This window comes from Gouania willdenowi, chromosome 12, assembly GCF_900634775.1.
Source record: "Gouania willdenowi chromosome 12, fGouWil2.1, whole genome shotgun sequence".
Taxonomy (NCBI): Eukaryota; Metazoa; Chordata; class Actinopteri; order Blenniiformes; family Gobiesocidae; genus Gouania; species Gouania willdenowi.
The window spans coordinates 4774040-4787721 of record NC_041055.1 but is presented as its reverse complement, the minus strand read 5'-3'; the positions used below and the strand labels follow the sequence as shown (position 1 = coordinate 4787721).

Sequence of the window (13682 nt, the reverse complement as noted above, 5' to 3'; positions counted from 1 at the left end):
TGAGATGAGAGAAAATCATTGCATGTATAAATACATTTGCCACATGAAATAGAAAACAGTCCCGTATGATTCTAAAGCTGTACAAGTTTGCCTTTGGCTGTTCTTGTGATTTTTTTTACATGACTTTCAAACGATAAATGGGAGTCCAAGAATAGGCCCAGATATTTAACTTGGTTGACCTGGGCAATGTTTTGACCATGAATTGTCAGACGAAGTTCTTCCAGGGGATGTGATCTGGAAGCAAAACAAACTGACACTGTCTGGCTCACATTTAGGGTTAGTTACAGAGTTATGGTGTTGCTGCAGCTGTGCAGTAATAGTTTCAACACTTTTGCCACTTACATAGACAAATATGGTGAAAAGAAGTTAAATCATGGGTCAACATATGCAACATAACATGGTGGAAAGGCTTTCTTCAAAGCTGCTATCCGGAGTTTCTGAGAAACGTCTCAATGTCCCGCCCTAAACTGCCCCACTTCCTCCCCCTGCCTCTGCCAATCTACCAGAAGCCACGCCTCTACTTTTCTGCACGTGCATCGCGGAACATAACAAGGTTGCATCTGGTCGCATTGATGTAGGTCTATGGATCAGGTGTTTGCTGTTGTGACGCACAGCCTTGTTTCCGTGCTCAGTTCCTCATTCACTTTGATTGACAGTCTCAAATACAGGAAGTCGAAGCCTATTGGCTGTGCACAGTCAGCGATTTCCATTTGTATAGGGGTCTATAGGATGAAGGAGGGACTTATATACATGAATGTATATGAATGACCACCGACAGTAGACCATAGTAAAAGACTAGTTACAGTAGGTCTTTTTTTGCATTTCAAAAGATTTATACATAAACATAGATTTCTCTGAAACTCCAGATATCAGCTTTAAGGAAAAAGAAATGTGCAGAAAAATAATTGAAATTTGATGGAGAAGTGGCAGAAATGGGAGAAATGCATGGCAATTTAAAGTGATGAAAATAGGTTAAAATGTGGCAAGGTTGCAGAAAAAGGGTAAAAATAAGCAAAAATGGGCTCATTTTCTTTCTGTTAAAAAGAATATTCTTAGTTTCTTGAAGGCATCTGGCGACCCAAATGCGTTCCTGACCCCAAGGTTGAGAACCCCTGTAATAACCAACTGGTTGTTTTATGATTAAATATGGAGAAATTCTATTTTTTAGGCAACTTTTGGCAAAGCTTCTTGTTTGCGTCTTCATCACAAATCGCGCTACGTGTTCAAGTTTTAGGTAAGAATGAGTCGGTAACTGATAAATCAGTAACTTGTCTTTGTAACTGATCGTTCCTTCACGTTTCACAATAAGAACTCTCAGCTTTAGAGACACAGGAAAACCGGAGACGCAGTCAAAAAACATCCACATATGAAAGTTTCTCATAGCAGAGAAAAACATCCTATTATGGAGAATAGTAAAAGCAGTCATTGTGTCCACATAATGAGCTCTTTCGCTCTTTGTGTGAGTTTCTTTCAGAAAACTCAACTGACACACTTCAGATTCACGATAACGCACGTGTCTATTTTGTATTATGCACCTATAACTGCTTTGATTATTGAAATAATATTGGACATAATGTCTGAATGAAACTAAAGAACTATTTATCTAATATGTGCAGAAAAAAAACCTCATTCATGCTTCGTTCACTTTCATTTTGTAACTAATAACCACTGTATATATTCTGGATTCTTTATTAGGTAAATATAACGTCATTGCTTGTTAGTCTGTCGCTAATTATTGGATCACATGGTAGCTCATTGTATTTAAGCGTCTATACATAAGTTAAATCCACACAAAATCTCTTTTTCTTTGGTTGTAATAGAGAAGAGAACTGTGTGAACTTCAAGTTGGTAATAAAATATAAAATAAGTGCACAGTAGTTTGCCCTAATACATTTTCTGTTTGGGCCAGAACAAAATAAATATGAATAAAGCTCAAACATTTCAATTTGTTACTATAGCTACTATAAATTGGAAAAATATTGTAAATGGTTAAAAAAAAAAAAAACATTAATTAAATGAAAAAATATATGAATTATTCAGTGCAAAAGCTACAGAAACAAGCTATATAATATAAACATATAAATATGTAAATCTTTTTGTCATTTTTAAAAAATTGATATAAATATAAACATTTGGGAAAATCTATCAATTATTTGAAAAAATATCAAATATTTTGGAAAAATTATAAGTTAGTTAAGAAACATATAAATACTTTAGAAATGCTATAAATTATTTTGAAGAACTACAAAAATATGAAAAATATTTGAGAAAAATATCTAAATATTTTTGGAAAACTGCAAATTAGTTTAAAATAATATGTAAATATTTTGGGAAAAACTATAAAATTAGTTAAGAAATATATAAATACTTTAAAAATGCTATACGGTATATTGTTATGAAAACCTACATGAGCAGACGAACTATAAATTTTTTAAAAAGACTGAATTATTTTTGAAAAACTAACAAACGAATGCATAACAGAAATGCATTTTCTACTTTTTAATTTTTTAATTAATTTTTTTATTATTTATAACAAAGGCTGACAAACGAAATCTACAAACTACAACCAAACGCTCCAATGAGGCACATTTGACCTGCAGCTGTTTAACCCTAGAACACTAGTGATTTTCACCCAAACAAACGTATTTACATTATTTTCGTGAAGTTGTGTTTTTCAGAGTGTGTTGGGTTCTGGGGAAGCTTCAGCATCATCTCTGATGTGTTAGAAGGTGTGGATGTTCTCCTACTCCAAAGCCCACTTTTTCCTACAGACACATGTTCAGGTGATCTTCACCTGGCAACAGTGATAGTGACCCGTTATTACGACACTGTATGTAGTGACTGCATCTAAAAAATAAAGTCAGTAAAGGTGGTCCTAAAGTTTCCATGCTATCTTTATTTAGTCCAGTAGTTGAGTATATGCTATTTAGTTGACATACTGGTTCAAATTGTCTTCAGACTATTTATCGGCAACACTCGTATTGTTTTACACACTGTGGCGGTCAATCATTAAAACGCTAATGCTCGATATTCCACGGAAACCTGAACATAAACACATTCCTCCTGCTTTTACGCTGCTTTTCAGCTCTCGTTGTAAAGAGAAGGGCTGCCAACTTTGGTCGTTTCGTCGACTAATTGGTCGATGTCGCCGTGGTCGACCAACATTTTCATTGACTGACCAGCAACGGTATCAGTTTCAAATGCAATGCACTTATATAGGAGATAAAGATTAAATATCAAATATAATTTAATTTAGGGCTCTATTCTCTCATCTGGACTTAAGCGTTTTTTTACGCGTTTCTCTCCTATATTCTCCAGTCCAGGTTCCTGACACGCCCACCGCGAGTAAGTAGAGCAAAACCACGATGTCTGTGAATGAAGGCGGGCTGAAGGAAAGGAGGCGGTGATGTCATTTTTTTTGGGTTGTCTAGAAATCACGGAACATGGAGTTTTCCCAACGCTTGTAAATGTCATTGAAATCAGTGAAAATGATAAAATTCACTTTTAATTTGAAACGCCTTCATTGATAAACAATGTAACAGGTTGATTTGATCAGATCATTGATCAGATTATTGTAGAGTGACTGAGGCACAGTTAAAATATCTCTCCTTGATCGTCATCATCATCGCTGTAAAGCGTGACAGAGTTCGATGATGGAGATAAGAGGAAATAACCTGGCCTCAGAGCACCCTGCTTTAATACAGAGGGATGTTTGCAGTGAAACAGAACTATTGGCTTCCATAATACGCAGTTTTAAATATAAATTCTTTAAAACGACCTGAGCTGAGTCTCATTAAAATATGTGTGGGAACAGTTTCTGGTCCATCCTCATCTGCATATGACAACTTGTTTTACTCTGTAGTGGATCAAACTGTGACTTTACGTTGGACATAGTATGAAAATAGTTGAATCACTGTGACCAATGTGGACAGAAGTCTGCGTCTGTCAGAGTTTTAATTAATCAGGCAGCAGCAGCTGTGATTACTCAGCTGCTGCTGCGCGACAAACAAATCCGTGTGGCTTCAAATGTAATTGTCTATATTTCTAGTGCAATATAATGTTTCACCTTATCAGGGCACTGCACTTATTCCAGGGTTAGAAGCGCATAAGAGGAAAAGGACTTACGCTCACCGGAGAATGCGCGTAAAGCCAGATTTGATGGGGAACACCCACATTTCAGGGCTGCTCCACCCACAGTGCGTAACTGGGGTGAAGGCACGCAGCGACTGACTTAAGTACAGGGGGAGAATAGCACACAGTCAAAAACTGCACCTGCTCATTCATTCTGTTTTTTTTTTTTTTTTTTTTTTTACGTGTGCCATAGTCTTGGTCGACCAACCATTTCCTTGGTTGACTACAGTCCTGGTAAAGTGTAGCTTCATCTTGCTCTTGGCCTATTTTTGGATGTCTATTTTATTCACTCCTCTTGTTCTACGGGTGCTCGGCTTCGTTCTCTGTCGTATCGATCGTCAGAGAAACTTAAAGGAATGACGACGTGTGTGGATCAAAGTAAAAATGTAGCTTCAGATCTAACACTGGCCATGTTTTCCTAAACCCTTTGTTACATTTCTTGCGATGTACGCATGTTGTTGAAGCTCTGGTAACAACACACAGCGACACAAACACAGTGTCACACACAGTGTAATAGGGCTTCTTTGTGAGGACATATTCTGTTCTTCTCTCAGGGAAGAAGAAAAACCAGAGGATGAAAAGCTTGAATAGAAATGGGACACAAAGAGAGGGATGAATGAAAGTTATTCACTCTGATAGTTGAAATTCATCGCCATGGTTACCATGATGGACATTAATTTGCTTTGATTTACTTCAGGGTCAATCAAGTATTTGATGAAGTAATATCTCATGCTGTCTTTTCCTGTCCTAACTTGTCTTAGTTTATCTTATTCTGTCTTGGTTTGCTGTGTCTTTTCTTATCTTATGCTATCATGTCTTATCATGTCTTATCATGTCTTATCATGTCTTTTCACATCTTGTCTTGTCTTAACTTATTTTTTCTTGTCTTGTCTTATCCTGTACTTTCTTATACTATCTTATTGTATCCTGATTTGTCTTATCCTGTCTTGTCTCATATTGTGTGTTTTTCAGCCTTGAGGTTGGGACCCCATTTGGGGTCGGCTGGAGTTTAAATGTGGTCGCCAAAAATGTCTAGTAATGAATGAAATTTTTTTAAAAACTACTGAATTAAATTAATCCCAAATTAACCATTTTCTAATCGCAAAGGCTGCAATTTTTATTTTTATTTTTATTTTTCTGGTCCCGTCTTGTCTTGTTAAGTTCAGAGTGTTTATGAAGTACAGTCCACATGTTTCATGGAACGTTAAAGTTAGTTAGATATGTTGAAGAGGTAACGCCACAGATTTGTTGGCTTTATTGTTGTAATCTGTGCTTTAAAATGTATATTTTTATATTTATTTAAAGTTTAAAAAAATCTGAAATTGTTTATTATGAAACAAATTAATTTATTGCTTGTGTTCGTTGAAAAATACATGACAAGAGGCCCTTGAAAAAATAATTGCATATTAAATTGCAATCGCGCTATTGAGGAAAAAAAGTCACAATTAGATTATTTTCCAAAATCGTTCAGCCCTAATTTAAATGTATTTTTGAATTTTTTGAATTATTATTCTTTTACAAATGAAAACCCAAAAAATGACTGACTTTTTCAAATACAAATCTAGTTATTATTATTATTATTATTATTATAATAATAATAATAATAATAATAATAATAATAATAATAATAACAATGCAGTACAAAAATATATGAGGTGGCACAACCATAATATCACTACAGTATAATGAACTTGATCAAAATCTAATGTCTAATAAATCAAAATGGGGTCACGATCCAAAAAAGGTTGGGAACTACTGTCTTTTCTTGTCTTTTCCTGTCCTGTCTCGTCTGGTCTTGTCATAGACATCACGGTGAGAGCATCACTGAGCGTCAAAAACTGAAAAATATTCAAATTAAATTATCATAAACCTTAAACAATGTTTTTGTAATACAGTCATTACATAGAGGGTTTGAGTCCTGCCAACATATACATATACATATGCACAATATAATCGCCCAACATCCCACGCACTTCGGTCTCAAAAAAATGTACCAATTGTTCCTTAATAATTTAATTGGCACAATGTAAATATTTAATACTTTTTGAGATATGGCCATGTGCCAAATTTTTGTGCGTCTTTATTTTTCTTCAATGTTCAGCTTTCAATATCTCAGGAACTACATCACATCGGAGAGTGAAACTTGATATAACACAGCTCCACCTACTCACTCAGAATATATAAAAAGATCTGCTATACATCCTGTGGAATGACAAACTTTTTTCCAATTTTGAGGGGCTGACATAATCCCCAGATAAGATGTATAACAGATGTGATGTAGTTCTTGAAATATTGAAGGCTGATAATGGAACCGACCCCCCCCCCCCCCTCAAAAAGTATCTATCCGTGTGCCTATTGAATAATCATAGAACAATTGGTAAAAATTTCAGAATTTTTTGGGACTGAAATGTGTGGCTCATTTATGCATTGACAATATCTTCATTTTATTTTGATTAAGACACAACAAATAATTGATATGTTGTCTGAAGACATTGCATACAGAGGATATAATTGTTGTTTTAGGTGAATTTTGGATGCTCAATGCTGCTAGAAATGGTAAAAACTGATATTAAGGCAGATGTATGTACTGTATGGATTCGTTGCTGTATAATCCACCTTTAGAGGTTAGCGTGTATCACTGTAGCTCATCATAAAGGATTCTAGGCCACATCGTCCTTGCTGGTTTCCATTAGGCCTTTGTCCTTGGAGCAGCTATAGAACATCCAAACGTTGTGTTGGTCTCATTGTGGGCTGGGACACCCATGCACACGGCAGAAAAGCCCGATTTTTCACACCAATCAAATCAAACGCATTGATTTCATTCCTTTTTTCTGTCGGATGGAGTAAATGAGCCAATAGATCGCTTTGATTTCCATGGCAATGGTTTAAAGTCAACAACTCGTGCATTTGACCCTGTTACTATTTAATGTATATACCGGTTGTCTCATTGGTTGGTTCCAGTGTGTGCAGCATTCCTCAAGGGAGGAAATGAGGAATTCTGGGAACCGGAGAAGCAGAAGACTGTAACTATGTGTGACATCAGGCTAAAGACTTGTTAAACTCAGTGGGCAACAATCAAATGATCAAAGCCTCAGTTCAGTGTGTGGACAAGCCCTGACAAAACCATTAGCTTCCTGTTGGCCCAGTAATAAAAGTGGGTCGAGGGAGGAGAGGCGTGTCCTACACCTTTTAACTTCATTTCACTCCATTATTTGTTGATGCTGTTAGCGGAACAACTAACTGAGATGTTACACTTTGTGTATTTCTGTGGTTTTCTGATTCATTCTGTGTATTTTTTGTTGTTTTTGAAGTTATTTTGTGTATTTTTTATATTTATGGAGTCATTTTGTGTATTTCTGTTGTTTTTGGAGTGTTTTTGTTGTTTTTGAAGGTATTTTGTGTATTTTTGATGTTTTTCAAGTTATTTTGTGTATTTTTGATGTTTATGGAGTAATTTCTTGTATTTTCGTTGTTTTTGGAGTTGTTTTGTGTATTTTTGTTGTTTCTGAACTAATTTTGTGTAGTTTTGATGTTTTTGGAGTCATTTTGTGTATTTTCGTTGTTTTTGAACTCGTTTTATGTATTTCTATTGATTTTGGAGTCATTTTGTGTATTTTCGTAGATTTGGAGTCATTTTGTGACCCTGCGCCACCAGTTGCCTATTTTTGTATCACATATTTTCTATTGATGTAAAACTGATCAAACTGTAAGACTTTAATGTCAAACATGAGGTGCTTCTGAGGAGTAACATTCCCTCTCGTAAACATTGGATTATTTGCATCTATCAACTGAAACTTTGTAGTTTTTCCTTTATTTCTTCATCCCTGTTCATCCTAAAGTGAGACTTTGTGTCTTGAAGAAGCTTTGGAGCGTCTGTTTCTAGTTTTCTCTGTCGTTAAAAATCTCAGGCGGTGGTCGTCCACAGGCCGTAAACCGACAGCAGACACCCACAGCCTAAACATTCCTGTCTAATAACTCTGGAATAAACAGGCTTTCCCTTTGCACCCATCGCTCCACCACCTGTGTGTTCCTGCTGCAGGCTGATGAATCCTAATACCATCCTATTCCCTCACTTTCCCTTTGTACCTGTTCAAGTCTTTGCTTCACATCTGCATTCTCTGGTGTGGGACACTTGAACTAAATGGTTTCCCTCTTAGATCATCTGGCATTCAGGAGTTTCTTTCTCACTGACATTATCTTTATCGTAGCCAGCTGCTGCACTTCCAGATAGGATCAGACGCCTGCAGCCACTGGTGTAAACATGCAGCCTGTGGGCCAGAGGAATCACGTGACACCACTTTACAACGTCTACCAAAATGTCAGTGGAATGCATCGTTTACTTCAAAATAACCAACAATATGTTTGTGCTTTTGGACTGCGACATAATACATTTATTTAGCTATTTTAGGTTGTTTCTTTTTGTTAGTCCTTTTGTGTATTCTCGTTGTTTTCTGAGTAATTTTGTATATTTTTGTTGTTTTTGGAGTAATTTTGTCTGACTTTTGTTTTTGAAGATATTTTGAGTATTTGTGTGGTTTTCTGAGTAATTATCTGTATTTCCGTTGTTTCTGGAGTCATTTTCTGTATTTTTGTTGTTTTCTGAGTATTTTTGTGTATTTCTTTAGTTTTCGGAGACATTTTGTGTATTTTCTTTGTTTTTTGTCATTTTGTTTATTTTTGTTTGATTTCGCAGTCATTTTGGGGGTATGCTACGAAGCTAGATTACCTCTTATTGCACTAACTTCCAGGATTTAATCAGTATGTGCTGGACTACGAAGCTTGCTAACGTCTTAAGGGGCTAAATCACCATGGTAACTTAGGCTGAACGACTAGCCTGGTCAGGACCAGGTTTTGTTCTGGCTAGGATCTTAGCGAGTATTAAAGCCCCACCTCCTGACCAATCAGTTTTCTTAGAAAACGACCTGCCCATTGTTATTAGATAGTGGTTGGTGCAGATCTGACAGCTGCATTTAGGAAAGAAAGATTATTAATGGATACATGCAATCCTTTCATTTACCGATGACATCCATTAGAAAGATATAGATTTACATCTAATGGACTGATCTACAGTCAGCTGATGAAGCCTGTCTCCGTATGCGCGGACGAGTCATTCATTCATAATCTCAGGCTTTTACGCATTAACAGTGTCAGCAACTTCCTGCCTGAGTTCTTTCATTTCTGTCTCTTCTGTAACAACACAATTGTTTTTGGTCTGAATTATGGATTTTAATTCTTCATAATTTTAAACTAAACCTGGTCGGGACCAAGTTATGAAGTGGATCAGATCTGAGGGAGTATAAAAGATCCGCCTCCTGCTACGCGCTACGCTAACAGTGTTGCTCTTTGCTGTCATCATGAATTTATATTCATTTTATTTGTTTAAGATCATAAGCTGTTCCTTCATCGTAAAGACACTCGCTCTGTCAGGTTTGGTCAGACGCTGCAATCTTCACCCCTTTTATAGGAGCGCGCACGTAGCAAGGCTGAAAACATTGACTTAAATTAGCGTGTTGTTATGGACCTTCATAGGACAGCTTCTCTCTGACAGAGAATGTTTGGTTAGGTGAATCCTGCTAATGGAGATAAATCCAGGATATAATTATCTAGATTCGTAGCATAGGCCCTTTGTGACCGTTTTTGTATCACATACTTTCTATCGATGTAAAATTGATCAAACTCTAAGAATTTAGTGCAACAATTAAGTACTTCTGAGACACAAAACATTCATTTTGCTATTTTAAGTTCCCCTTTTAATTAGGGCTGAACGATTAATTGCATTTCCGATATTATCGCGATATAAAACGCAATTTTATAATCGCAAAGGCTGCAATTTAAAAAAATAATAATAATTCTTGTCCTGTCCTGTTACGTTCAGAGTGTTTACGAAGTTCAGTCCACATGTTTACATGTTTCATGAAATGTGAAGTTAGTTGGATATGTTGAAGAGGTAACGCCACAGATTTGTTTGCTTTATTGTTGTAATCTGTGCTTTAAAATGCATATTTTTATATTTATTTAAAGTTTAAATAAATCTGAAATGGTTTATTATGAAACAGATTGATTTATTGCTCGTGTTCATTGAAAAATACATGACAAGAGGCCCTTGAAAAATATTAAATCGCACTATAGAGGAAAAAAAAAATCGCAATTAGATTATTTTCCAAAATCGTTCAGCTCTACTTTTAGTGGTTTGAAGTTTAACGTGTGTGGGAACTTTGGTTGGTTACCAGGTGAAACCATTGTTGTGCTACATGTTGCCAGTGGGTTGACAAACAGTGACCCACGTGAGGTCCTGCAACATGAGAACCTGAGAAGTTTAAGTCAAAGAATCTGCAACAAGGATTTGAACTCCAACACAGCCACGAGTGCAGTTAATGAGGTCGGTTTCTGTATTTGTTTTAAAGTTTATTTCTTACATTTAAACTAAAGTATATACTTTGTACCCACACACAAACAATATTGGATACGTTCATGTTTATTCTACATTCTTGCTTCTTTTTCGCTGTTATTTATTTGTATGTTTCTTCTCTTGTCTCTTATTGAGGGATGTAACGATTAATCGTAAGGCAGTTAAAAATCGATTCATAGGTATCGCGGTTGATATCGATTTTCTGAAAATTGAATCGCAGTACTTTTTTTAACCAGCAGAGGGCGCTATCCACAAGTGTAGGCGGCGGGCGGAGTCTGCTAATACTTTCTTTCTGGCTGCCTTCTACTCTTAAATATGTTAATAATTGATTCATTACCCCTTTAGCAGCGAAAGAATATCTGTAATATTACTTGAATATCTGTATAAGTCACGTTTTTCTATTAGCTCTGTCTGCTAGCATAGCTTCTCTTCTTCACTGCAAGATATCTGCATGTCAACCAACCACTGTGTTACCAGCGCCCTCTGCTGGTCCAAACAAATATGGCGTAAATCAGTGTAATCACGGTTTTTTTTTTTTAAAGTCCAATTGTTAAGGCACAAAATACATTTTCAGTTGCACTTTTAAAAAGAAAAATAACTATTATGCAGTTTTGCATTGTTTATTATAGAACCAGAATTTAAATTAATAGGCTTCATTTTCATTTGTATTATTCCTTTATTTATTTCATTCAAGATTTATTTTTAGTTAAATTGCATTGTTTTGAATAGTTTATCAAGGAATTCTTTTGACAATGAAAAATAAAAGGAAAATAATACAGTATTTTCTAGTTTTTTTCCCAAAAAAAAAATTTGTCTACAGTCCCATTTTGTAAAATAAATCGTGAGAGAATCGTATCGTGAACCCAGTATCATGAATCGAATCGGATCGGGAGTTGAGTGAATCGTTACATCCCTACTCTTATTTATTGCTGCTGTAGTGAATGACATCATTCTATGTGTTATAGTTTTTGATGGATTATCATGAATTTGTTGCTACACTTTAGGTCGATTTTTAAAATATGTGTCACTCAGGATTTCAAAAAGTCTGTTAAAGCATCACGTGAATACTTTAGATCAGAGATACAGTATAGGCAACTGGTGGCCTGGGGGCCACATGCGGCCCTCTGTCTAATTTTGTGCGGACTCCAAAACAAAATCGTAACTCAAGAGTTTGGAAGTTATACATGAAGCCCAACATAAAACATAAAACTCCAGAAACACAGAAAACGACAGCAAAACGCACAGGATGTCAACAAAAGTACACAAAATAGAAGTTGTGAATCTCTGCTTTACTCAGATTTATTCATTTTAGGCCTCAAACACACATAACATCCCTTTACATGTGGGCGTCACCATTTTTGGAGATTTCAGCCAATCAGAGTTCACGTGTTGTCGTCACACCAGGATTACTCCTGGTACGTCTACTCCCGTAGAGAATCTATGTAGAAATAACATTTGAATCTGACGCTTTAGAGCTGAGGATTCTATTCAACAGTCTGTGATTTCAAATGTTTTGGTTTCATTTATTCAGACATCTGGTTTTTAGGAAATCGTCTTTGATCTCCTGACGTGTTTCCACCGTCAACTGCCAGTCTTCTTCAAAGGCATCTGCTGACCCCTTTGATATGTCCTTGACTTCTATGTAAAAATCCTATAGCTTCTTCTTCTTCTTCTTCTTCTTTGTTTTAAAGAATTTAACTTTATGAGCAAAAGTTTTGTTTGTTTGTTTTTGAAAAATGTAATTTGACAGTTTGATGAACAAACCACTTGTTGTCGCACGTCAAAAAACAATAAAAAATGAAATAATTTGTATTTCATATTTTGTACTTGGAAAGGTGAAATGTGTATTTATTGATATCGCGATACATAATGAATTGTTCAGCATCGTGATATATCATAGAGTGACTTGCAAATTGTGAATCGTATCGTGGATCAGCTCTGAACTGGACACAGTGTCTTTCTTTTTTCATCCCATTCTGTTGCAGAAGTAAAGACGCTTCTTGGATGAAACATGAAACTTCTTTAGGAAAAACTTTATTAACGGATCTGTCTCTTGGTTACACAAATAGTGTACTTATGAATATGTATTTATGATCTTGGGTGTGTGTGTGTGTTTGTGTGTTTTTCTTACTTCTGCCGCGCTCCTTCATGAAGGTGATGAGGTCTTTGTAGTACTTGTGGTCGTCCTCGTAGGGCTGCGCCTCCACCGTGATGTTCATGTCCTCCTTCAGGTTCTGGTAAATTCCCTCGGACAGAAAGTAGTGCGGCCGGTCGTCGTGCCGCAGGTCGTGGAAGATCACCACGGCACGGTTGGTCCAGTTAAAGTGCGTGTGCAGCGCGTTGGCGAAGTCTCCCAGTTTGGTGGTGGACGGCCCGCTGCGCACGATGGTCCGGTACTCGTCCCGTTTATCGAAGCCGTACGCGGGGCCGCCGGCGGTGAACAGCGGGAGCCTCCAGTGGGACGCGAACCGACCCACGGAAGCCAGTGGGTACACGCACCCGGGTCCGAAAAACACGTCCGGGTGCATGTACAGCTTCGCGTCCATGGCCACCACCTGCGCGCGGCTCTCCGCGCACGAGCCGGCGGCCGCGTCCTCCGTGCTGTAGCGGACGATGTTGAAGGAGCGGCCGAGCAGCAGCTGGTGCTTCCCGTGCAGGTCCTCGTGCGCCATGAGGATGGCGGGGAAGACGCGGGGCAGAGCCCACGGGTACTTGTGGTGATTGTCCGGGAGCATCACGGCCACGGTGATGTTGTTCCCTCGGACCCCGGGCTGGAGGACGCAGACGCAGGAGGACAGCGCGATGATCAGGCAGAAGCACCGCAGTGCGCCACCGCTGCCCATAGCCACGGGACGCGCAACTGGCGCACGGTTCGGGTGCCGACACCTCAACATCAACCCCCCCTCACTAGTTTAAATCTCAAAAGTCACAAAGAGTGGAAGAATTCATCCTCTGCGGTGGCTCCGGCCCGAGCGCGCCGTGCGTAAAATGCGCGTAAAAGGCGGATACTGTGAGCCCGGTGCGCTCTCCTCCTCAGCAGACACACGGACAGATCCAGTGGTGATCCAGTAGTGATCCAGTCCATCACATGAGTGCAAGTTAAAGGGGAGCAGCCCAGCGCGTCACAGCCTCCATTTATCAC

The 13682-nt window shown here is 37.8% G+C and overlaps 1 protein-coding gene across 1 annotated transcript in view; it reads right to left on the bottom strand.

Annotated features, from left to right (window-relative positions):
* The window catches only part of npr2 (natriuretic peptide receptor 2), a 68723-nt gene extending 55041 nt beyond the window's left edge, over positions 1–13682 (bottom strand). The window contains exon 1 of the mRNA XM_028462698.1: positions 12672–13682. Within this exon, the coding sequence (XP_028318499.1) occupies positions 12672–13434 (763 nt within the window). The 5' untranslated portion in view covers positions 13435–13682. The remainder of the gene's footprint in view (positions 1–12671) is intronic.